Source organism: Protobothrops mucrosquamatus, unplaced genomic scaffold (genome assembly GCF_001527695.2).
Source record: "Protobothrops mucrosquamatus isolate PMUCROS unplaced genomic scaffold, P.Mucros_1.0 scaffold76, whole genome shotgun sequence".
In the NCBI taxonomy this organism is placed as follows: Eukaryota; Metazoa; Chordata; class Lepidosauria; order Squamata; family Viperidae; genus Protobothrops; species Protobothrops mucrosquamatus.
Window position 1 is genome coordinate 1,164,148 of NW_015386453.1, and position 26,221 is coordinate 1,190,368.

Below are 26,221 nucleotides of genomic sequence, written 5' to 3' on the forward strand. Positions count from 1 at the left end.
GATGTTTCTTCAGGCCGAAAACGGGCCGACCGCCAGGCCGTCCGACCAGCCGATACAGGCCAGCGCCCGGGCCAGGGAGTCAAGTAGTGGCCTAAAACCAGGCCCCATCACCAGGCCGCCGGAGATCTTCCCGGCCAAAGTTCTTTCCGACCACCCTAGTCCTTTCGAACCGCCCGGGTCCCTCCAAGCCGCCCGAGTCACGGCCCAGGCCCTCCCACCGAATACGGGCCGACTCGGGTCGAGGACGGGCCGAAAACGGGCCGGGCGGACTAGAACAAACCCGAGGGGGGGGTCCCCAGGCCTCACCGCCAAGGGGTCCGACGAGCCGAAAACGGGCTAAATGACCTTGGGCTAGTCATACACTCAGCCCTAGGAAGGAGGCAGGGGCAAATCACTTCTAAAAAAATCTTGCCAAGAAAACTGCATGGACTTGTCCAGGCAGTCTCTGAGTATCAGACATAATTGAATGGAAGTGAAAAAAGTGTCTTTTTACATAATAGAATCTAACAACTGAGTTATGTGCTGTGATATTGCTGCATATGAAATTAGCAAGAACTCTTGCCTCTTCATACCAGACAAAAATAGTATTGACTGGCTTTCTCTGTTTAATTAAACCAGCTGTAGAATTATAAACCTGTCTGTAAGTTGGAGCTCTTCAGGGAAGATATTTCTGGAATACACACATAGAAAAATATAGTTATGTTAGTATGTGACCTCTGAGAGATGTTTAAGTAACAAAAAGAGCACAGCCGATCATTGTAGTAGTCCTACAGAGATATACCTATGGCACCACTGAATCAAATGTATTCCTCTGCTGTTGCCAAAAGTATACAGCACACTTATTTAATTCTGCCCAGCCCGATGGAAGTATTGGAAAAATGTATTATTTATGGATAGATCCTCAGAAACTTAATGGAATGGGACCAATTTTATATGAGGGGAGAAGTATACAAAATAAAATACAAACATTTCAAGTTTGAAAATGGACCACCTGAGGCCAGAGACTGTAGACAAGAAAATCCAGAAAAAGTTCTCCCATTGTATCCTTGAGTCAAAGAGAGATAGGTAGCTGTTGCATTCAAACCCCTTCCATCTTCCTGTCACATGTCTCAAAACAGCTATCATAGAGTATTTATGAATGTGACTTTGGCTGTAGATGAGTTCTTATGTCACCTATCAGTCCTGATAATATATTGTTGTATGATATGCTAAGCATTCAAGATCTTTCTTTTTCTCTATTTTGCAGGGAAGAAAAATCTGAGGACCAAGATTTACAAGGTCTAAAGGACAAATCCTCCAAATGTAAAAAAGTCAAGAAAGAGCGGAAAGAAGAAAAGCAACGTGAGCATGCCCAGCCCTCTGTGGAGCCAGCTGAAGCAGGCAAGGCAGAAATGTCGGAAGGAGCTGGAACTGCTCCAGCTGTACCTGAGGCCTCTGCATCTCCAAAACAGCGCCGCTCTGTCATCCGAGATCGTGGTCCCATGTATGATGATCCCACTTTGCCTGAGGGCTGGACTCGCAAACTCAAGCAGAGAAAATCCGGACGCTCGGCGGGGAAGTATGACGTCTATCTTATCAAGTGAGTGACAGTGGCCCTTGTATGTTTGCAGTGCATTGCTCTCATCATGTGTTGTTCTCCAAAACTCAAAAGGGGGAATATGCTTACTATATTCCGGTCTAAGAGCTTATTTTGATCAGGATTCAGCAGTGGCGTATATGAGGGAGAACATATTTGAGTATGTACTGCGTTCTTCCTTATGTAATTATAGCCAGCCCTTATATTTTCTGGGAATTAGGAGATAATAGCTCTCAACTGATTTTCTGCATGTTAAGGTCTAATATAGGCTCTTTTTTATTTTATTATTATATTTATTTATCCTATTTTATTTTTATTTATATATTGTACTGTATATGTTTCTTGCACACAATTTCACTCTAATTTTTACACCTCTCTTTGATTTCAGACAGTAGGTCTTATGCTATTTTCTGAAAATAGAACAATACACTAGGCTGAAAATGTCCTAGCCAGTATGCTAATTGCTTATTTTGACCCAATGGTCATTTCAGAGATATTTCCTTACCTAAATGGAGAAACAAAATGACCACTGTTGGGCAAAAAAGCAGTTGGGAGCAGGAACAATTTCCAACTTTTTGTTGGCTTTCCCATTAACTTTGCTTGTGGGAAGCTGGCAGGGAGTGTCAGAAATCACAGTCATGTGACTGTGGCTAACTGTGGCAACACAGCAGCACCCAGAATATATAACTAGTATAAAGATGCTAGAAATTTCAATTGCATGGATCCTGGATTTTGTGAGCATTCTTTAAGTTAGCAGATTTGAGGTACCTGGATTAAAAAATGTTTGTGCTTTCATGCACCATTTGGGCTAATTGAAGATTACAAACAAACAGACACAAGAGTTGTAGCAGTGTATAGATGTGGGAAATATGGGCCTTTCCCACATCCCTTCTTTCTGGATTTGTTAGTCCTTGCGAGATATCCAGTGACATAATTTCTAAATTATTGTCAACAATTTTCTGCAATCCTACATTTTTTTCTCTAAGCTAAATAGTACTGTTGCTTGTGAATTGGTCCATTTTTTTCTTATTTTCCTCATATACTGTGGTGAATTCTTTACTTACTAACATTTCTTCCTTTACATTTTTTACCGAACAACAAGTAACATGACAAAGTTTAGAACAGTGTTTCTCAACCTTGACAATTTTAAGGCATGTGGACTTCAACTCCCAGAATTCCACAGCCAGCATTGCTGGCTGTGGAATTCTGGGAATTGAAGTCCACATGCCTTAAAATTGTCAAGGTTGAGAAACACTGGTTTAGAATGAAAAATCTTCCATTCTAGGACTGTGCAGAATTCAGATATCAAAATCATCCTTTGGAGTATATGGGAGGGTATATGTAGCAATTCCTTAATCCAAATATCAATGAACATTTTCCTGGAATTGCATGGCAGCTGCAGAGGGGATTGCTGGCAGGAAAAGACATGCTGCTTTAAAAAAAATCCAGACAAATGCTCTCTAACTGTCCTCATATATTCTTGGAATCTGATGCAGTATGCAGCTGTGTTCTTGCCATATGGGCATACACAAGTGAAAAGAAACTAATACAGGATAATTTTACAGAAAGACTGTTCAGGTTCAAGAAATTACCCATCAATCTTCCAATTGGGATTTTCAGGAAGCAATAAAAACAGCTGAAGATGAAAGCAATGAACTTGTAATTGAAGTTGTCAAGCATTTTATACAAGTTACATATGAGTAAATGTAACATAAAGAAGAAAAGGCATTAACAATTAATATAGGGCTGCCCTAGATGCTATATGGAATCCCCCATATATTTATATTTAATTATGCTTCCAGAGGGGAAAAATGCCTCAGCAGCACTAAATATTTATACTTCACCACAGTCAGGAAAGGGTTAATGTATTATTCTGCTTCTGCTTCTCTTACTGCATAGACATAGGGCTTTGTCTCCCTAACTAGAGATTATCACAGGAACTTTAAAAAAAATACTTTTAATAATGAAATTATTAAGCAGAAATACTACAGAAATGCCATATAACTTGCCATAGAAATTTCTCATCTTTTCATCTAGAATTCTATTCCTACTCCTACTCCTACTCCTACTCCTACTCCTATTCTATTCTATTCTATTCTATTCTATTCTATTCTATTCTATTCATGTTAATTAATAAGACTTAACTATTCTAATGATTTTTCATACTCAGTTTCATATTAATATTGCAATTCAGACATTTTTAAATTTTTAAATTCATTTTTAAAGTAGCTTTTGAGGATAAAACCTTCCCTTTTTAACTTGCAAATGGTATGCCCATTAGATAATATTTACATTAGTAGAAAAATGTAAAGGCTTACCTGTTTGAGGTAAACTCCAGTGATTTCATGGAGTTTTTTGGCAGAAGTACAGAAGTAGTTTGCCATTGTCATTTTCTGAGATGTTTTTTCAACCTTAGAATCTAGCTTATAGCCCTGGTATTCCCTGGAAATTTCCTTATAATTAGCTATTTTTTGCTGCTATAAATAAATAAAATCAGCGTTGAAGGAATTTCTTCATACAGAACAAGAATCCTAACAAAATGTTAAGTTATTTAGCAAGCGATCTATCAAACACATCGTATCTGAATTTCCATACTGTGCACAGGGGCAGGTAGATAGAGAGAATTTACCTGTGATGACATACATATATATTAGCACATTATAAATTCAGGCACTCGGTAATGCTGTTTTTTGCCAAGATCACATGACAAGAACCTGCTTCTTTTCCTCTGTTTTTTTTCTGAAAACATGGTAGATTTTCTGCATCTTTTACTTTGTAACATCTCTGATCAATCCCTTAGGAAAATGATGTTATTTTAGATATAGAACTAGGAACAAAGAATACAGGAAATCCTCGACTTACAACCATAATGGAGCCTGCCTATCACATTTGTAACAGTCGTAAAATGGGTTGGTCACATGACCAGCTCAATTTTATGAGCTTTTTTATGGCAGTCATTAAGCAGCTGCCAGTTTTGCTGAAAATTGGAAGTAAATGCTGGTTTTCGACAAAACTGTCATAAAATGAGATCAGACACTTCTAATGGCTGCAAATGTGGCCTGGTTGCCGAGGACCCAAAGTTCAATCATGTGATTCCAAGGGGTGGCAACTCTTGTAACTTCAAATCTGGGTTGCAATTAGCCCCCAGGTAGGTCCATTGGCATGTTGAATGGTCACTAAACAACAAGTTGTAAGTCGAGGACCTCCAAACAAAACTTTGATAACACGTTCACATTGGTTTTCTTCATAGAATTTTACAGGGGAGCTCAGATATTCAGCTGCCTTTCATTTGCTCTTTGTAACTCATTTTCCCATTAAAAAAGAAAAGGCAGAACAGTGGCTTAATACCTTCTGAGTGCTAGCTCTAAGGGCCATCTTTCAAAGCTCTCATAATTAAAAGTGTTAGGGGGTAGGTGGAATCCAAATTAGCAATGTATTAATTACTCTCCCTTATATTTCTATTAGCTTTCACACCAAAGCTATACACGATACAAGAGTGGGGGGGAAATAGAGCTCAACACAAAGCAAAAGCTCAAAACCTCCCCTTATTGGTGGTTATTTGCAGTGTGATGTTTGATGTATAGAGTATACTGTAGATTACAGAATCATGTGCATAGAACTCTTGCAAGATGAGGTTTTTTTTAAAAGAACGATGTAATAATCTAGCTTGTGTATCTCTAGTGAATTACCACTAATTTTCTCTCCCACCCCCTCCCCTTCCTTGTTCTTTCTCATATTTCTGGTTCTGAAACTGCAGCCCCCAAGGCAAGGCCTTTCGTTCTAAAGTTGAGCTCATCGCCTACTTTGAGAAGGTGGGAGATACTTCTCTGGATCCTAATGATTTTGATTTCACGGTGACTGGACGTGGGAGCCCCTCACGACGAGAACAGAAGCCTCCTAAGAAAACTAAAGCCCCTAAAACTACTGGCACAGGCCGTGGACGGGGTCGACCCAAAGGTAGTGGCTCTACCAAACCTAGAGGAACTGCTTCAGAAGGCGTACAGGTGAAAAGGGTAATTGAGAAGAGTTCGGGAAAGCTGCTAGTCAAGATGCCTTTGCAATCGTCTTCGATGGGAGCAAAGGCAGAAGGAACAGGGGGGGCTACCACCTCAGCACAGGTCATGGTGATCAAGCGTCCTGGGCGTAAACGGAAACCTGAATCAGATCCCCAGGCTGTGCCTAAGAAACGGGGACGAAAGCCAGGCAGCAGTGCAGTAGCAGCTGTTGCTGAAGCTAAGAAGAAAACAGTCAAGGAGCCAGTCATCCAGGCAGTCCGGGAGACAGTATTGCCCATCAAGAAACGTAAGACACGTGAGGCTGTCAGTATAGAGATCACCAAGCCAAGTCCTCCTCCTCCAAGCAACACAGGGGAATGGAGTTCCAAAGGACAGCGAACGGCTGCCAAGAGCCCAGGGCGCCGCAGCAAAGAAAGCAGCCCTAAAGGGCGGGGTGGCAATGCTGTGTCAACCCCTGCCCCTTCCTCTTCTCCTGGCAAGAAGGATCAGCACCTCCCTCCCCATCAGCCATCTTTGGAGCCCCAGGGCACCTCCCCTGCTCAGTCCCCTGAAAGCCCTAAGGACAGCAAGAGCCTTCCAACTGAGCCCCAGGACTTGAGCAGCAAGAGCTATAAAGAGGAGAGGGCTCCAGAAAGTGATGGCTGTCCTAAAGAGCCACCTAAGACTCAATCTGGTGGCACAGCCGTGTCCTACAAACATGAGCGCAAAGATACTGTGTCGTCCTCCACGGCCTTGTCCCGGCCTACAAACAGGGATGAGGCCGTGGATACCAGGACACCTGTGTCAGAGCGGGTCAGCTGACTTTGCGGGGGGTGAGTGAGCAAGTGAGCGCCAGAGGTAACAAAGAAAGGAACAGGCACTCTCAGCCCCACACACCCAAATGAGACTCCAGGCAGCTGCCGGGTAGAATTCTCTTTTCCCACAATGCCCTGGCTTTCAATCAATCAGCTTACCCCCAAACTATCCCTCTGTGTCCCTCATTCCCCCCATTTTTAATACAGACAAGCACAGTGTGGGGTACAGAAACATGCCTCCCAGGGCTGGAAGCCACTTTGCACTTTTTCTACAGAACGGGGGCCCACTCTTCCCTCTCCCCATCTGCCTGGCTCCTTCTGCCATGCTTTGCTGAGAATACTACTGACAAGGCAAGCTGTTTGGCGGGGGAGAAATAGCTCCAAACTCTGGCTTGTTGCCCTGATCCTGTTTGCCCTTCATATTATAGAGGCCCCATCAACAGATCAGGTGGAGATGGGCCCACACGTGTATTCCACTCCACCTCCCTAGTGCCATGTAATGTAGTTGTCCAGTCTTAGTTGGAATTCTGTAGTTTTCAGTAGGGTGTGTGCGCATGTGTACACATGAGAGAGAAATAGGGTGGTATATTGGGGAACTAATATCCCTCATCTGCCATTTAGGCCAGCAATTAGGAAGAATATTGTCTCCCCCCCCCCCCCCCAAGAATAGCTCTGCTGCTAAGAGACCACTGGGATACTAGGTGCAGCTTTGTATTAATGTCCTCCTTTCCTGCGTCAATCCTGAAAGGAGAGGCCTTTGATTTTGTTGAAACAATCCGAGTGTGCTGAACGGCATGTGTGTGTTTGCTTGTCACACGCTAAGAGTTTAAAACGAGAAGTTCTTCCAGTTACTGTCAATGATATTAGCTTAGGAAACTGTTTGCACTAATGGAGGCCTTTGTCCACTTGTTTGGGGAGGGGGGGGCGCAGTGGCGTGAAAGATGTACAAAGTGTGCCTGTGTGTATCAGATGGGGCATTGGACTGAACATTGGCTCACCTTTCCACTGTACTTCTTGTTCAAGAAAGTAGCCCAATGTGTGTAAAACTACCTGTAATTCTTTGTGGGATTGGTACATGGCAATGGCTGAATTGAGAGGCCTAGTTGCTTCAAATAATTTCCCTCCAGTTGGCAACCAAGCTCTTCCAAGGCAGTTGAGCACATATCGCCTCACTCCCCAGAAAAGCAGGGCTCAGCAGAAGTGTAGCGTTTTATTATGAGGCTTTGTCTACAATTAAGGTCTATTTTTTCCCTCCTGAATAGCAGAAAACAGCATTCAGTGGAGGGAAGGGGAAGGACGTTGGCCATGCTAGTCCGCTTATTTTTGTTTAAATGAATATGTAGCACAGAGGTAAGCTAGTGTCTCCCCCTACCTTTTCTGGACTATAGCAAATAATTCAATAAGAAGAAAGGAGGACTGAATCCCAGTCAAAGTCTAGGCAGGAAGTAGCTTTCTTAAAATAAAATAAAAAATATCCCCCAGTGGTGTGAAATGATAAAAAAAAAGATCCATCTTATTTCATGGGTCTTTGAGGACCCTAATAGACGTATATCCTGATATCTGTGATAATTTTTTAATAAAGAAGTTAGCACTCTAAAAAGTCAGAAAGTATTCAGAACAGTAGCATTTTATGGTCTAAATATGCGCCCTTTCATCTTTTACAAGTTGTTAACTGGAAGAAAAATAGAGATTCTTATCATGGCTTCCCCCCCCCCCTATTTCTAGTATAGCAGTTTGCTTGCAGGAACGACAAAATTTAGAACAGGAAAATTATTTTGAGAGGGAGGAATATTAATTTTTTTCCTTAGTAAAATTGGAGTTCCTGCAGTCATATATGTACGTACATACATACATAAATACATACATAAATACATACACAGGCTCTCAGGAGTCATGTTTGTTTGAGAGCTTAGAGAGCCTCGCTGGCATAGATGATGATTTTTCTTCTCCGTTCTTGCCTATGTACCAGACATTGGAATAAAAATTCTTCTATGTGCATAAGTAGCCAAAGTGAAGTTATTAGCCTTAGAATATGATTTGTTCATAAAGAAAAAAAACCTCAGTTTTCTCTGTGGGAAGACTGATGAGAATTAGCCCTGTAGCTAACCCGATTTTTTTTTTTCTGAGCTTCTTGCAGTGTAATCAGAGCTGAAAGTTTTAGTTTTTTTTCTTCTCTTTCTCCTTGATTTGCAATAAGGTTGGGGCTGGCTTCTTTCTTTATCAAGAATAAAAACCAAGCCTCTTATTTAATCATTAGAATTTGGGCTACAATCTGTTGCTAAATGGTGAATTCCTCTGAAACTAGTTCATTATTTATTGGAATGATGTCTCTGTGCCGAGAAGTACATATAGAAACCTGATAGAAAATGTAAAGAAGCACGCACAAGGAAAAAACAGGAGGAAATTACTTTGCAACAATTTAAACTCTTTAAGGGCTTTTCCTCAATATTAAAAAAGGCACAAATTTAGTTTGGCAGGGGAGGAGGTCTCTTATCTACAGTTTCCCAAACCACAATAAATATCCTAGTCTGTGGGAAAGAGATGTGAAAAATGCAGTATACTTTGATATTCAGCTGCATTTGGGGATTTCTAAGACTTTGCACTTGACTGAGAGATCTAGAGTGAATTATTGTCCCTCTTGCTCCAGCTTCTAAGTTTGCAGAGACAACCTTCTATCATGTATTAATTTTTCTAAGTTATGAGATTGTTTTGATAAATGGAATAGAACCTTACATTTCATTTACTTTGGGGTCAGTTCTGATGGGACTTTTTTAATAGTAAATATATACAGACATATGTCGAAATTGAAAGTATGACAGGTACAATTTGGTGTGGGTGAGTTTTACAGAGCACTATCCTTGGAAGTCAAAGTTTAATTGTATAGATACACATCATGAAAGTTTACACAGAAGAATAGCATGGTAAAACAGCTCCTTAGCTTGTCCAGCTTGAAACACAGAACATCAAGAATAAAAAATAGTGATAGCAATTTTTTTTAAAATCAGTTTGGGTTATAACTGAAGCCCAAGCTGAATGTAGTGGTAACAAATCTGTTTATAGTTTTTAAAAAATCATGTAAAGAGGATAGAGTAAATATTATTTCCTGTAGTTTACTTCTACAGCCTGATACATACAGGTGTTTGCAGGATGAAAAGCATACTCAAGCTGGGCTTAGAGTGCCACTACTACAATGCAAGCTATACCGCTTTCATATGTGCAATATCACAACACTTGTACATGAGTGGAGCTTGTGTTACAATGTGTGACAATGCTTTTATCTTTTGTCCCCCCAATACCCCACTGTGGATACCTGTTGACACAAAAAGATTTTCATTCATACACACATTCTTCTTGGAAGAATTCTAATAACAGGAATTCGGTTGGATAGAAAAAATCCTTGGGGAGAGGATGATGGATGATATAGCAGACATGGAGAACATTGCTTTATATATCTGCCTACACTTATGCCCTAAAACAGTGGTGGCGAACCTATGGCATGCGTGCCAGAGGCGGCACGCGGAGCCCTCTCTGTGGGCATGCGCCATCGGCCCAGCACACGTGGTCTCTAAAAGTTCGCCATCACTGGCCTAAGGCCAGCCAGCCTGGAGCCGCCATTGGGGAGCCCACCATCCCACTCGCCAGAGACCCCCTGGATCTCCCCCAATCCTGCCCGGCTCCCACAGGTGTACCTCCCCATAAGCAACACCAAGGTGGCCATGCCCCCCCCTGCCATGCCCACCCAATCTGCCATGATTACTGCAGCCACACCCACCCAGTCTGCCAAGCCCACTGTAGCTGCACCTGCCGAGTGGGCCACACCCACCCGGCACCTGGCGATACATAAGTGGGTTTTGGGTTGCAGTTTGGGCACTCAGTCTCTAAAAGATTTGCCATCACTGCCCTAAAACATGGACCCACATTTCCATTTCAGACATATTAGACCAAGCTAAGCAGGCGTGTTGTGTCAGTTTAGTCTTGTCCCTATAATATAGGGTATTGCTGCATTCCAGTGTCTTTAGCATTCATAATATTGTAGTGTATAGCTGAGAATACAAATGGGGCTGTAGTTCTGCAGGAAATATACTCAGCATTTGAAGTTTTTAGCATTTGAACCTTCTGAAATTAATACCCATAGGCAGATCTCCTCTAGTTTAGTTTACTATGGGAGTATTGAAAGCCTCATGCCTTCCTACTTATTTGGCAAAGATCATTTAGAAAATGTAGTTTTTGCTATCGTAAAAGGCGCTCTAGCACTCTCCCAGCCATGTACCTTTCAAAAGATATAGGTGACTGCTTTAGGTAAAAAGTTGGCAGCCCTTTGCCATGTCCTTTCCCAGCTGTTTCTTGGTGTCCATTGTTGAGGCAGATAGTTGCCCTCATGATGGAAATACCTCTCCCTCCCTTTTTTAAAAAAACAAAAAAAACACACGTTTTTATGGGAGAGAATAATGCACTTTAAAGCCAAGAGAAGAATATTCTTTCTTGCTTTCTTCCTATTTGGGTGAACAGTAGAGCCACAGGCCCATTGAGATCACATGGTTTTAACAATGTCTTGCAAATAGATTGAGAAGAATGGGTTAAATTTAATATGGGGTCAGATGGGGATATTAAAAGAAGCTTCAAATGTTAAGATTTTGGGGTATCTTTAGTTAAGTATACCTATGAATACGTATGGAATTTGAAACAAAAATCCAAATTAGAATATCAATACCCATATATCACTAAAACCATCTTCATATTGTAATTAGTCTAATCTATCGTTACCTGGATTTGAAAAGCTTGTAAGACCACAGGGTTTTTGTTTGTTTTTAATCTCACGTGTCTTCGACATTCCAAACAAGTCAAAAGGTGACACTTTTATACTATTTCCCTTCCCTTCCTTGAGTTGTGATGTAGGGTGGGAAATTGAAGGTTCATTTGGTCAGTAAGAGCCAAACTAGATCCTTGTAGGCAGACCAGGATTGCTGCTTGATTGCTACAAAGTGATTATAAGAGAGGCAGTTTTGCACCAGAGAAGCAGCAGGCAAGCAAAAAGTTTTAATTCTGCTTGCTTTTTTCCTGACTCTCCCTGCCTTCCTCCCAGCACATGAACATTTTTTTGCTGCATATGGCATCCTTCTTGCTCCGCTTTGCAGCTGATTACAGACCTGGGTCTTCCACCAAAATCTAGTTCAACCCAAAGAAAGGATTGAGAAAGTAGAGCAGGAGTATGGTCAAGAAGGAGTAATAGAAGTCTGGCCTCTGCCCACCATTCCTTCTAAAGATGCTGCTTTTCCAGAGTGCATTACATCAGTAGTAGCTTCACTGGCAAACTGCTTATTTAAAGTGACTATCTTTGCTCCTAGCTCTGCCCACTTCCACCCTGCTCATCCTCAAGACACATGTGGATAGTGCCTGGAGTTTGAGAGACTGTGCAAGAGGGATTTACCTTGTTAGCATTGTGAACCACCTGATGTTTCTGTGTCAAGTGAAAATAAACTTCTTGTCAGTTTCAATTATTATCCAATAATGTGTAGAGTTTAACGTTAGAGCTAAATCTTTTTTGTTTGGGGATTTAATTTCTGTTTTGTGTGTGTGTGTGTGTGTGTGGTGTTTCTTTTTTTTTTAAGGCACCAAGTAGACACAGAAAAAATTGTCTAATTTTATATATCTGTATATTGCATTATAAATGAGGGGTAGCTTTTTTTTTGCTTATTGCTCCACTACCAAATAAGGATAACAGACTGACAAGCAAGGAATGGTATGGTCTGTTCAGAAATTATTACATGTTGTTTTATTTACTATTATTCCTAAACTTCAGTATCATGGCAAGGGAAAAGAAAACACCTTTCACAATTGTCTGCCAGTAAATGCCAGAACAGAAGATACATTTAGCTGGGCTGTTCTTACACTTTTGGAAGGGGATTTTTTTAATTTGTTTTTGCTCAATGAGTTTGAAAAATAACAAGATGGTCACATATAGTCAACATTTTATTTTGTTTGCACTCAAATCAACTTGTGGGGAAGGGCATTGACTTGGGTCTAGGACAGGGGTGTCAAACTGCCGGTCTGCAGGCTGGACATGTCACGTGGAAGCCGCACCCACCCCATTGCCGGCAATGGCAAAACCGGCCTGATACATTGCGCGACGTCACATGACGTCGCGAGTTTGACATGCCTGGTCTAGGATGATAAAGTGAAGAAAATATGGAGTATTTGGTCTGTATTGTGACTAACTTCTCTAAAAATATTTTCAGTTTAACTAGAATCTAACTAATGTTATTGGCATGATTTAGCTCTATCAATTATGGCTACTTCTATGGTGAAACAACTTAGTCTGGTAGTGTAAGCTTTGGAAAACTACTATTGGTCCTAAACTGAACTTAGTGTTCTTCCTCATTTTCTTCATAGCAAAGTTCTTATCTGGCTGCTCATCTTCCCGCTTCTACTGTTTTTAAAGTTAACATTTCTCCTACCGCTCCTTTCATTTTGTGCACTGCATGCCATCTGGCATAAATTGGAAGCACTCCATGATAGCATGTTCCGTTCTTTAGCTGATAACCTGCCTTTTGTTTATCGTCACTTCTCTCCCCTCTCTTCCTGCATGTTTAGCAAAAATCGAGGTCTGATTTCCAAAGACATCATGTCTGGATTTGATATTGTATCTTCATGGGTCAGTGTCATACTGCATCCAGATATGGATCCTGGAAAGAAAAAGGTGTGAACAAAAAATGGACATGTCAAATAACTGGGTGGCAGAAGTGAAGTATTGAATTTGACTCTCACTACTTTTTCTACTGATCAAACATGTTTTGCAGTATTTTTCAGAGAGAACGAATTATCAGTTTTTCAAATTGGACTTTGCCCTTTCTCCTCTTAGTGTTGCTTATGCTTGCATGAGTGATTGCTGAGTTGTTCAGTTTGTGTCACACTTAATAATTTTGTATTAAAGCTTTTGTTTTGTTATCTTTGACATTGTAGCTCAAGTAACAGTCATCAAATCAAAGGCTGATGTGTTTGGAAGCAGATCATTAAGCAAAAAATAGCTTTTTAGCACTTTACTGACACAGTTCTCATCATATCCCAAAAGGCCCCATTAGAAAGAGGACCAAATATGAGAGTTTCCTGTTTGCCAGTTTTCACTTGCAAGTTGTGGAAATCAGCAATATCCGCTCAGAGTAGCAGCTTAAAATTGCCGTTCTTCCAAAAGCAAAGATCGAGCATAGATTACACTTCTCTGAGGGACAGTGTTACTATATTCCTCCTAACAGGTTGGGGGAGAGAATTTCTCAGTCCATAAATTGACATACATAAAAATTTTCTTCCAGTCATGGTTTTCCTTCTTTAAGCCATGTAGATGAGCAGTACTTACTGCGGTTGTGTTATCTCTGCATGAAGTGGCAATAGAGTTGGACATTGATCAATTGATTTTCTTTGTGAGTGCAAAAAAAAAAAAAAAAGGCTTTCCTCCCTTTATTGTACAGGGGGAGGGATGGGGGGAAATCCTTTCTCCAGCTTCCATAAATCAACATGCCACTAATAACAAACCAACTTCCTTCTGCTTCACAATTCAATAGTGATCACTATAAGACCAAATATTACACGGACTGTTATTAAATGTATGCTGAGTGCTTGCTAGCTTGTACAGCTCTTAATCTTCACATAGCCAACTAACTCTCTACCCAGTGACATTTCTTTTAAAAAAAAAATCCAGAGACACAGAATTTGGGGTTGGGGTGGGAGTTGTTTTTTTATTTTCTTTTAAATAGTGGGGTTTTTTTCTGAGAGGGGGGGTGTAACAGAAAAGAACTGTGGTATTTGAGACTCTCATTGTGTGTAGGGTTTTTATCTCCCCACCCTGAAAAAAGGAATGTCAATGAAAACCTTTTGTGTGTGTGTGTGTGTGTGTTTATTTTAATGGTCCACGAGTATGTATCGTGAACATTTCTGTAAAGTAATTGTTCCAGGCACAAATGCTTCAAATGTGAGTGTCAAATATATGTATATATTTTAAAAGGGAGGAAAGGTATATACTTTTATTTTTGTCTTACCATTGGCAGTAGGGAGAAAGGGGTAGTTTAGACAATTTTTTTAACAACTTCCCAGGGTATTTTATATGCTTCAATTTCTAATAATCTACTACCAGAAGTCAGTGTATCAAAGAAATTAGAATATGCTTAGAGTCCTTCATTGAAACATTCATTTGGCGGGAATGCAATAGTAAAAACAAGAAACAAAATCCAGGGAGAACTTTATCAAGTTTTCATTTTTAATAATCCACCACCAGAAGGCAATATAGGAAAAAAATAAGGTGGTGCTGTAGATTCCTTCACTGAACACTCATTAAGGGAGGAAGAATAAAGTAGCAAATCAGGAGGATCTAGCATTATAAGTGTTATCAAAGAAGAAAGCATTGAAACTCTCCAAAAAATCATAGTTAACACTCTTATTAGTTGGGCTGTATGTTGTCTAAGGATTGCCCCACTAATATTTTTAATGCCGAGAAATCACTGTCGATCCATATGAATGATCCTTCTATATTAAATCTCTAATTTTAGGGAAAAATATTAAACTTTCCACTGAGGTTAAGTAGAGCTTCCTTGGCTCTTTTGAAGAATTTTTAAAAATATACTTTATTGTGTACCCCCCACCCATACTTCCTGACCACACTTTGCATTTGTTTGATGCATTTTTGGGACAATTACTTTTAAGAATTCTGAGTAGATTGTTTAATAAAACTTAAAAATTGATTGCTCTTTTTGTAGGTTTTGTCTACAGCCAAAAAAAAAAAAAGACTGAAAGCACTGACTATATTTAAAAAAAAGAAGAAAAAAGAAATTTAATAAAGGAAAATTTGTATAATTTCAGTAAGAAAATAACAAAATCCGTCTGAATGTACATGTATATGTTTAAAAGAAATCCACCAAAATCCCTCCCTACCCTTGTATCCTATTTATTATATAAAACGTTTGCCTTATAAATTTACAAGAAAAAGTCCTTTCTTTATGAGTGTCTCTATCTTTTGTTGTTAAAAACAAGCATTTTCCTCTTCCTTTTGGGGAAAAATACTATGGAAACTGCATATATATATGCATTCACATAAAAAAATAATTTATATTTTTATGTTAAAAATACATGCAGGCCCGGTTTTAGCACTCAGCATGCATTCTACACAGTAATCTAGTTGCATCTCATGTTGGTAAGTACTGTATTCTGTGCTAGAATTGGATTATAAACCTATGTAAAATGTTACAGATCTGTTCGACCCTTTTATTACCAGGGTAGAAATGTTCTGCCCTGCCATTAAAATATAATATTTTTTTCTCTGTTGTGGCCGAGGATGTCTTTTAGCTTTTGAGTTGATTGAAAAGTGGCCAGATTTCACTGTTGCAAGAATATTTCTTTTAAAAAATTAAATCCGACCCCCCCAAAAAAATTCTCAGGGTGCAGAAGACGTTTTTGAGTTTCATAAAACTCTAGGTTGGATGTTTCTCTTTTCATCTACAGTGTTTTATATTATTTATTAATATAACTGATCATCACTTTTTAGATCCCTATCACATGGCATAACATTTTATACATCAAATATACAAGTTAGACATGTATATTTTAAATTTAATTTTTAATAGTATGGTAATGAATGCTTATTTTATGTTACAGGAAGCATTTTTTCAACATTGTTTTAGGGCAATATTTCTGAAACTAGAAATTATTGATCAAATAGTTACAATATAAGAGATCACAGAACAACTATAACGATTAGCTATACCATGTCGGTGGAATCTAAGGCCCAATGTATTCAAAAATATACCAAATTAATACTGTAGCTGGGCTGTGGATATCATTAGCATCTGCCTAATACTTGAGATTCTTAAGACAGAATATTAATATAAAAAAGTTGTGGCCACTCTTATTTTTGGCTGACCAATGGCAGTACGGAGAATGGGGACCAGGAAATTACTGCCAGTGGAGACTTAACATATTGTGTGGCCCTCATATATTAAGGCTCTTATCTACAGTTAATGCAAAGTTAAACCAATCTCGTTTATTCAATAAAGGAGAACATACTTTTCATTATGGCAGGGGTGTCAAACTGCCGGCCCATGAGCCGGTTTCATCATACCTAAGCCGCGCCCACCCCATTGCCGGCAATGCAAAAAGAGTCGTGATACGTCGCGACACATCACGTGACGTGGCGAGTTTGACACCCGTGCATTATGGGAACATGATACAAACTCACTTCTATTACATCATACTGAACATTTTTCATTAGAACCAAAAAGGAATTCAGATTTGTGTGGTATCTTATGATGCACAATTCTAAGGTGTTGGTGCTTTCTTTTCTACACTGTTCCAAAATGCCAAACCATTGAAAAACGTCATCAAATTTGAAATGTTATCCTTTCTCTTAATGTTAGCCTCTATCTATGCTGCCTTTATAGAAATTCAGTGCAAATGCATTACTCAAAGTTCTTCAGCTTGGTCTTAATGATTATGCACATGCAGCCAGCCCAATAACATATTATCCCCTACTGCCAGAATTCAGTGACAGAAATGACAGAATTTTACTGCCACAAATTTCAGCTGTTTGAGAGCTTGAGGGGAAGTTTTTGGATGGGCATGATAGTAAGCTTTCCAGAGTCCTGCTCCCATTCTTATCCTAATACATTTGCTCTCTGAAAAAGGCCTAACATTTCATCCAGTTTTTGAGGGATCTAATTGGAGGGTCTGTGGCTCTTCGGAAGATCAGGAGACTGAATTGCAGCTCCTTCGGTGTTGCACAAAACTTGGCACAGCTCTGGCGAATGCCCTCAATTTCTCTTAAGCTCAATTTCAAAATGCTATTTGTATTTCTTAAAAAGTATTAAGGTTTTTCCTGCATTTGTTTCCACTTTCTATTTGGTACTCATTTTTTTTCATTTACTTTTAGAACAGAATATTATTTTGGCAATTAATATCATTTTCATGAACCTGTATGGCTCTGAAAGCCAGAAATTCCCAGTTCTGGAAATACTGGAATTATGAGAGAGAAATCTTCATCTGATGATCCAGCCCCTTGGTGTACCTGAGAAAGAAGCTTATTATAAAATTTTACCCATTTGTCAACCTTTCATGATACAGGCTCAAGAAGGACAAGCTTTGCACTCATGAACTCTAGGAGCAGACCTAAAAGTAGCTAGTTGCATGAACACTAATGCATATGCAATTAGTTTCGTTCATTCTTGGTCCTGAGTAGTGAACATATCATAAATGAAAGTAGTAACACTGTACTTCAGATTAGAATTAGCCTTGTGTGGCTTTCCGGGAACTGCCATGTAAATCAGTCAAATAATAAATTATCTGCAGATGGATTGGAAAAACTAGATGGATGTCAAAGTGGAACTTAGCTGCTCCTTCAGATGCACCCAAGGGTGGGGGGGCGGAGAGAGAGAGAAAATGCAGCTAGCTCAAATCAGGTCAGCCAGTTTATTAGTGATATCTGAAGTTTAGATGCAAGATTTTGTAGTGGGAATGCAAATCTTGATACCAATGGAATTGCTCCTGCTATCTCTTCTCAGCTTCTGAATCAGATGACAGAGATGATCAGCTAAGGAGAGATTTCATATCTAAACTAGAAATCCACTGGCTAATTTCAAACAGGGCTTCTCTCTCAAGAATCTAGTAGGTTATTTAGCTTTCAGGCTTCTGCTTCATACCAAACCTGATCTGCTTTTCTTGACATCATATATTTTCAGAACATCAGAAACTACATATCAAACTCATCAACATTGCTTGAACAATATACTTTTCTAAGATCTGATAGCTATCAGGATCTTGATTGTAGAGAGAGGAATACTGGCCTTATCTGTCATATTCCTTCTGCATTGTATATGCCTTGGTTATATTCCCTATCACAAACTGGAAGCAACATTTTTATTATAGGCCATCCTGATCATAAGAGCCAGTGATAGTCTCCCGTCTACTGGATCAATAACCACCAAGATCATCCCCCTGCAAATCATTAAACGCCCCCACTGACTCCTAGGAAGCAGCATCATTGTATCACTTTCCACTCATCTGTCCAATGTTGAAATCCAGAATTCGTGGGTAGAGAAAGGCTGCCCCCAAAACACTTCCAGGTTAAAGAACCTGGAACACCTCCATTGTCCAATCTCAGAACTGTCCCTGAGATCACTGCAACTCACTTTCATTGTTTGGGACTTCATGCCCCCCTCCAAGTGCTACCATAGGGAAGTTCATACTTTCTTTTTTTAAGTTATAAATTTATCCTCAGATACATAATTTGCTATTCATCCAAAGATGTTAATCACAGAGAGCAATATTATACGGTAATACCTAGAACAGTGGTGGCGAACCTATGGCACGGGTGCCAGAGGCGGCACGCAGAGCCCTCTCTGTGGGCACGCGCGCCGTCGTCCCAGTCTTAGGCCTTCAGCTGGGTTTTATAAAACCTTTTCGCTTTAGGCTTCCGCCGCCATGTGCAAAAAAAAAAAAAGGTTCAATCAGTCAATTTCAACTCACGGGAAAAAAAAAGATCTTGCAAAGTTGGAATTGATTGATTGAACTTTTTAGTCCCACCCAGTCTGCCGTTACCACCGCAGCCACGCCCACCCAATGGGCCACACCCACCCAATGGGCCACACCCACCCGCCGATGCATAAGTGGGTTTTGGATTGCAGTTTGGGCACTCGGTCTCCAAAAGGTTTGCCATCACTGACCTAGAAGTATGGTTCTTTGGATGAACATCTATACATTTCCAGAACTGACCTTCCCCACTGAAAACTGGTCCAAAATCGGGGGGGAAGGATCCCCCCTCCCTGGCTTTTTCACCATTTGTTTCTCCCAAGTCAAATGTCAAATTTCTGGCACAATGTAACTTGTTTTACCCTTTTATTTCTTGTCCTGAATACTGCTTGATTCTGTTTAGGATTATAAGAGGTTGCCATTTGGAAGATTGGTGTGATAAGAAATTATGAACTAATAAAAAGGCAAGCCATCACATAACTGGTTTTTACATCCTATGATATTTCAGCTAAGCAACTGTCCCAGTCTTAGGGACAAATCTCATATGTCAGAAAAATTAGTAAGTTCTTCTCAGAAATTATTTAAACTATGATATATTAATGCTGGCTTTAAAAAATAAGAAATGTCTCCTGAACCAAGCAGAAAGAAAATGCTGTTAATACACACATTACAGAAAGCAGATTCTTGCTATATTATATTTACTGATATTCAGGGAGCTAGAATGGGAGTCATATTTCAGACTCCCATTCTAGTCCTTGGAAGGAACCACCAAGCTGGATTTAGAAGTACTGTACAAACCTAATAATAATTACATTTTCCATAGAATCAGTACAGGTAGTCCTCAACTTATAAGTTCATTTAGTGACTGTTTGAAGTTACAACACACTGAAAAAAGGGACTTAAGACCATTTTTCACAGGATCTGCAGGATCCCTGTGGTCATATGATCAAAATTCAGATGCTTGACAATTGACTTATATTTATGACAGTTGCACTGTTCTGAAGTCATGTGATCACCTTTTGTGACCTGACAACCAAACTCAATGGGGAAACCAGATTCACTTAACAACCCTGTGTTACTAACTTACAAACTGCAGTGACTCACTTAACTGTGGCAAGAAAGATCGTAAAATGGGGCAAAATTCACTTAACAAATGTTTCACTTAGCAACATAAATGTTGGGCTCAGTTGTGGTTATAAGTCGAGGGCTACCTGTATTTGTATTAAAATAAATATGCATTTTTACCATCTGAATTTATAGAGCGGTGTGCGTGGAAGGTTCAAACCTAGGTAGCTACAGATATTTCTCTACTAGGGTGCAAAAATATCTGCTGCATCCATTCAGTCGCCTGGACTCTATCCCAAATTAAGGGATCGTAAAAAGGGAGGTTCTACAATCTGTATTTATCCAGGAACACCCAGATAGCATCTTTTTCTTCAAATAGTGGACAACCATGAACAACAATCAGAATTTATTACCTAAACTAGCAGCTTCTGCCTAATTGCTTAAATAGGGCTACTGTAAGGAATTGCAGAAAAAAATCTCTCTACTACCATCAGATTTGTTCAAGACAGGTACGGTAATGCTAATATTGGGCCTGCCGTGATTTGGGCAGAAATAATTTATGTCAGTGAACAAAATCAGCAGTGAATTTTCTATCAAAAAAATTAAGTGTACATCTGTTCCAAGGCCAGTTGAGTTCATTGATGCTTGTAGGAATATATATTTTCAGAAATTTTCTTCCAATTATGCCAGACATGTCAAACACAAGGCCCGGGGGCCGGATGCGGCCCACGAAGTGGTTTCATGTGGCCCGCAAAGCCATCCTGGAAACAGTGAGGGAACGGCCCCTTCTGCCTTGGCCCTGGCCCTGGCCAGCTGGGAGCCAATGTACAATTTTGTGGTGGCCCTCTATGCTGAAACACATTCAGTCTTAGCTCCACAAGGCTGTCTGGAAACAGCTAGGAACCAGCCCCTGCCGCGTCGGCCCCACCTCCTGGGTGCATGCTGGGGAGGTGTCACCCTTTGTGAGGAATGAAGAAATGTACTATCGCTTGGAAGTGGCCAGCAAATGGCCCTCATCTACTTCACATATCCGGCTTGATGGGCTCTGGGGGAGGGGTTTCGGCAGGCAGCGGGGCGCTCTCCTCACAGCACCGAGAGGCTGAGCCAGGTGGCGCAAATCCAAAAAGAAAAGCGAGGCCGCCCAGCTCCCACCCTGCCCGGTTTCAGCAGGCAGCGGGGTGCTCTCACAGCACCAAGAGCTGAGCCGGGTGGCACAAATCTGACGAGAAGTGCAATACTGCCTAGCCCCCAGCCTGCCCAGTTTCAGCAGGCAGCAAGGTGCAAAGCTGGCGAGCTTCGCGCCACCTGGCTCAATCTCTCGGCGCTGTGAGAGGGCCTCGCTGCCTGCCGAAACTGGGCAGGATGGGGGCTGGGCAGCATCGCGCTTTTTGGATTTGCGCCGCCTGGTTCAGCCTCTTGGCGCTGTGAGGAAAGTGCCCCGCTGCCTGCTGAAACCAGGCAGGATGGGGGCTGGGCGGCATTGCGTAACGTTGACTCTCACACTGCTCATGGCATCCCCTCCTCCAGAGCCCACCAAGCCAGATATGTGAAGTAGGTGAGGGCCATGTGCTGGCCACTTCCAGGCGATGGTGTATTTCTTCATTCCTCACGAAGGGTGACACTTCCCCAGCTGCGTTTCTTGCCTGTTTTTCTCCCTCCCTCATCTCAAATATTTTCCCACCACTCTGTACTTAGGAAGGAAAGAAGGAAAGGGAGGGTCTGAGGGAAGTCCTGCCTTAGTCCTGCCCTGCTGCCCTTTCACCATCCCCTTGCCCCCTCCTCCTGGCCTATCCTGGGGGCCTACCATCCTATTGCTAAGGAAGCTTTGGATACAAAGCCGGGTCTCCTCCCATGGAGAGGAAATGGGCCTCCCTCTGACTTTGCCCTCGTACCCATCATGAGCAACCTGGGTAAGGAGAGCAAGCACAGCAGCAGCAGCCTTGAGGAGGAGAAGTGGAGCTGGGCTTGGTGCCGCGGGTGCTCAAGGGCCAGGCTGGGCATTTGACCTCTGCTGCCCAGGGCTCCCAGCAGCCCGCACCACCATCCAGGCCCCCCCCCGCATGGCCTGAGAGGAACAGTGAGGCTCCTCCAGTGGACCATGCCTTGGCACTTGCCCTGGTCCCACCCCCTTCTGCCAGAGACCCTCAGATCTGTCCCATTCCTGCCCAGGTCCCCACAGGCACCCTTGACAGGAATGATGTAGAGCTGACCATGCCCACCCAGTAGGCCACACCCACTCCATCCACGCCCACCCAGTAGGCTGCACCCACCCTGGCCACACACATACACCCCCAGGGCAACCGCAATGCTGATGTGGCCCTCAATGAAATTGAGTTTGACACCCCTGAATTATGCAGTTTTACTATTCGGAACTGTTCTGCTCCATTGAATGGTATATAGGGGCATCTGAGTAATGATTTAGTAAGTAAAGCAGATTTCATAATAATGTGGAATTCCACTATTTGGACTCAAATCTGGAATTTGCAATCAAGCAAGCATACGTAGAGGGCAGAAAAGTGCTTTAGTATACTTGAATGAATAGAATAACAAGTTTGAGTGATGTTATCTGGGCTTCAGTTTAAAGTTATCTCTGTCCTGCTTCCATCACGTATGTGAAATTAATTTGAATTGTCATCTTGACATACTATTTGGTTTGGCTGCCTTTATCAAGCCTCGATTTTTCACTTATTCTGCTGTCAGTTTGGATAAAGTTCAGGTCTATGTGCTCTGCTGCAGCAGAAAACAAAGAGAAAGGCTTTTTGTGTAATCCCACGCTTACCCAAATTCAGCGAGAAACGGGTACATTAAATCGAACGGAGTTTACTCCCAAATAAAGGCAGCAGAACATCGTCTTGCACGCTTCGATTCGTAAGCCTCACCTCTAGGAAGGACCTGCAACGTCTGAGCAGCCTACACAACGTAACTCCGCGATGTCCCCAAGTGAGTGATAGCGCGGCCATGGGGTGTGGGTGTGTGTAGGTGTGTGGCGGCTTGACATCATTAACCCTGCCGTCGAAAGCCACGACAGCTAAGACTAAATCATAAGTAAAACCTTTAAACATTACAGCCTAAAATGATCACCCCTACTCGGAGCAGCTCTGTGTGTGGGAGGGGAGCGAGTGCCTAAAAAGAGGGACTCCCAAACGGGTTGTCCAATGACGCCTGCCACATCCAAGATGGCTGCTCTGCGTAGGACGGCGACGCGCCTGGAGAGAAGTGCACGTTGCCATTGGCACATGCGTAGGAGGATGAGCGGGAGCCTGCCGAAACGATCCTTTTCTTCCTCATCCTGAGTGCTGTTTAAAGGGGAAGTAGCCCCTTTTCTTTTCTCACCCTCCCCCCCTTTTCTTTTCTTTTTTTTCCCCTCCCCCTTGTCCAGCCTCTCCTATGGCCTGGCCTGGGCGGTGGAGGGCGGTAGTCATAGCGAAGACCAGGGGGTTATGGCCGGTTCCGGATCGACCCGGCTCCTTTACGATTTGCCGCCAGCGGTCATGTGCAAGTTCTACGAAATCATGGACGCGCTGGACCGGGCCGAGTGGGAGCGTTTCGGTAAGTGGTGGGAGAGGGGATGAGTTTGCTGGCCGGCCAGGGGAGGGGAAAGGGCCCCCTTGGGTAAAGCGGAAGGGCAGCGCATATGGTAAGTATAGGCAGAATATGGGCTTGGCCTCTGCTGCCCCGTCTTGTGGCGTCTTATGGGGCTTCTGCCTTTCCCCCTTTTTAACTACAGGTAAATTCCTGGGCTCGGCTTATATCGCTCCCAGGTACCCCCTACCTGTCCTTAAATCTAGGTTTGTGTCCACTCTGTTGGGCTATGGACGTACTTGGTTCGAGTGGGTGGATCTCTGGTGTAAGGTACCTATCTAAACACCATTAAGTTATCTGCTCCGAGCCACTGGATCCATTTAGGTGGATTCCCCCTCTCAAGTGCTCTGTGTTTGTGTGTTGCTTTTATGGCCAGGATATTTTTTTTTAATTCCTTCAGTTTAATTGTTAAACACATTTTTTGACCATTGTAATCAAAACGAATGTCTGTCAGTGGCATAGAAGATGACCTACTTCTTTCTCTTACCAATTCTCATACATCAAATTGGCTTTTCTTGTTTCTTCCTTTCAGTAAATATCTATGGGTAAAATGGAATAACAGCAGTATTGAGTTAAGTGTTTTAAATAAGAAAAGCTCTGCCAAAAAAAAAAATCCTTTGGCAGGAGTCAAAATCTGGCCAAAGAGGATTTAAATGGAAGTACAGTTCAATTCTTATGTATTTATCCGTAGAAGAGAATATTTATACATATCAACGGTATAATGGGAAAGGATAAAGAAAAATATTTTTTGTTTACCAGTAGAAGCAAAATTTTACTCCAAATGTAGTAGAGAGAACAGACAAAATGTAGTGGAGAGAACAGACAAAAAAATATTTGTTCTCACAGTAAATAGGAAATTTATGGAGTTTGCTATTCCAAGATATAAAACGGTTTTAAAAGAGGTTATATGCTTCTTGGAAAAGGTTCTAGGGCCTGATATTTTCCATTAGATCTAAATGGAACTAGCACATTATGTTACATACTCGTTCTGTTTGGGGGCTTTCTAGAGCAAATGGCTAGCCATGTTTGAAGTAAGATGCTAAATGGAGTGGACATGTAGTCTGATCCAGTGGCACACTAATATCCTTAGGACCATGATCTCAGCACATGAAGAATGGTGTAATATTTTCTGAAGATTGTAACTTCCGTCACTGTGAGGCTCTGAGGTACAGCTTAAAATGAGCTCTCCTCCAGCCAGAAGTCATACTGACTTATTTCCTTTGGCAGCCCTGAAACAGAGATAATATACTGTATAATATGGGATGGAGATGGGAGTTTCCAAAACTTAGTTTGAGGATTTAAATTGTGCATTAAAAATCAGAATGAGGGAAGGATTGTCAGAGGGAAAGTTTATTTCTATCAACCTCCAGAAAAAGGGAGGTGGTCTTGGAGTAAAGAATGCTTTACAATGCATAACTGAAGAACAAACAGTAAGCCATCAGGCATGTACTACCAAATTGCTGTTCACTCCTAGATAGATTTTATCTCTCTCTTTCCCTTCTATGCATATTCAAATTTTGCATAAAACATCATATGGTTTTGACAGGAAACCCTGCTCAGTTTTGTATGTTAAAAAACCCCCAACCAGTTATGGTCCCTTTTGATAACCCAATGGCATTTGGATTCAGATAAAAGTTGAATAAGTCAATGCTTCCTAATGCAAGCTGTGCAAATTGTCTTCCCTGTTGGTACAAAGATGACTGTACTTTGGGCAAATGGCAGCTATACCTCAAGATTTAAAACTAAAATTTGATTGGCTAATCAATTGACTAATTTTAAATGTAGCTAAAATAAAATGACATGAAAAAAATATGGGGGCTAAGAGAGTGCCCACAATAATAGTATAAATTCTAATTCCAGAATGGAGTTCTTTAGGAAATAAGACAATCTTGTTAGGCTTCTGGGTACTTCTGAAATGTTGAGTGTGTAAAGTTGATTATATCAAAAGTGGCTGTCAAAATAAGTGTGGTAGCTCATAAAATGCTCTCTTACCAAAAGTGAAACGAGTTTCTCAACTATATCCCTATCTTGCATGATATTCTTGGTCACAACTTACCTTTGATGTTTTTCTGGATACATGTTCAAATACAGCAACTGCTACTCTCTCTTTACCTGCTGGAATGCCAATGGGATCAGGGAAAAATTGTAAAGATGCTTTGCAATATATCAGCTTCCCATTTAATGCCAGTGGGAGAAAAGAGTCTATCGTGAACCATCTTGTGATGTTACTTGATAAGATGGGAATGGTAACAGTAGAGTATAGAACCATAAGAACATCTGTCTTGGCAGTTCATTTTTATCTAGTATCAATTTTAGTTCCTGTATGTTAGTTAATGTTACCGACCACGTGCTTGCTACCCAAAACAGCAATGCCAGGCAGATCCTGGATCTATTCAAGACAGGAAGAATTTGAATAGTGTTAATTAAATTCCTTGAACAGGTGGGTGTTTATCAACCAAAGGTGAATGCAAGTCTGATGTTGAAATGAACCCACCAAAGGTGAATGCAAGTCTGATGTTGAAATGAACCAAGAGCTGAATGCCAGATGTATTAATTCACTTCAGTTTAGTCAGAGGATTCTTTCAGTTTTCTTTCTCATTTCTTGTGTGCCACAGCTGCTGGTTAAAAGTTGCTTGTGGCCTTGCTTTGTAAAATATTCACACACACACACACACACACACACA

General features: G+C 41.3%; 2 protein-coding genes across 3 annotated transcripts in view; both read left to right on the forward strand.

Moving 5' to 3' along the window:
* Positions 1-1,330: 1,330 nt before the first annotated feature.
* Positions 1,331-6,489, forward strand: MECP2 (methyl-CpG binding protein 2). The gene is made up of 2 exons (XM_015812261.1): positions 1,331-1,579; positions 5,334-6,489. The coding sequence occupies exons 1-2, from the start codon at positions 1,392-1,394 to the stop codon at positions 6,391-6,393; spliced, it is 1,248 nt and encodes a 415-aa protein (XP_015667747.1). The 5' UTR covers positions 1,331-1,391; the 3' UTR covers positions 6,394-6,489.
* Positions 6,490-23,322: 16,833 nt separating this feature from the next.
* The window catches only part of IRAK1 (interleukin 1 receptor associated kinase 1), a 28,303-nt gene continuing 25,404 nt past the window's right edge, over positions 23,323-26,221 (forward strand). For both annotated transcript variants that reach the window (XM_015812243.1, XM_015812242.1), the window contains exon 1: positions 23,323-23,504. In XM_015812243.1, coding sequence (XP_015667729.1) covers positions 23,396-23,504 — 109 coding nt within the window. In that variant the 5' untranslated portion in view covers positions 23,323-23,395. The remainder of the gene's footprint in view (positions 23,505-26,221) is intronic.

Excerpts from the sequence above, each read along its gene's own strand:
- MECP2 (XM_015812261.1), top strand. The coding sequence starts at position 1,392 with ATGTCGGAAGGAGCTGGAACTGCTCCAGCTGTACCTGAGGCCTCTGCA. Across the intron at positions 1,580-5,333 it reads TATGACGTCTATCTTATCAA|CCCCCAAGGCAAGGCCTTTC; the intron begins GTGAGTGACAGT and ends CTGAAACTGCAG.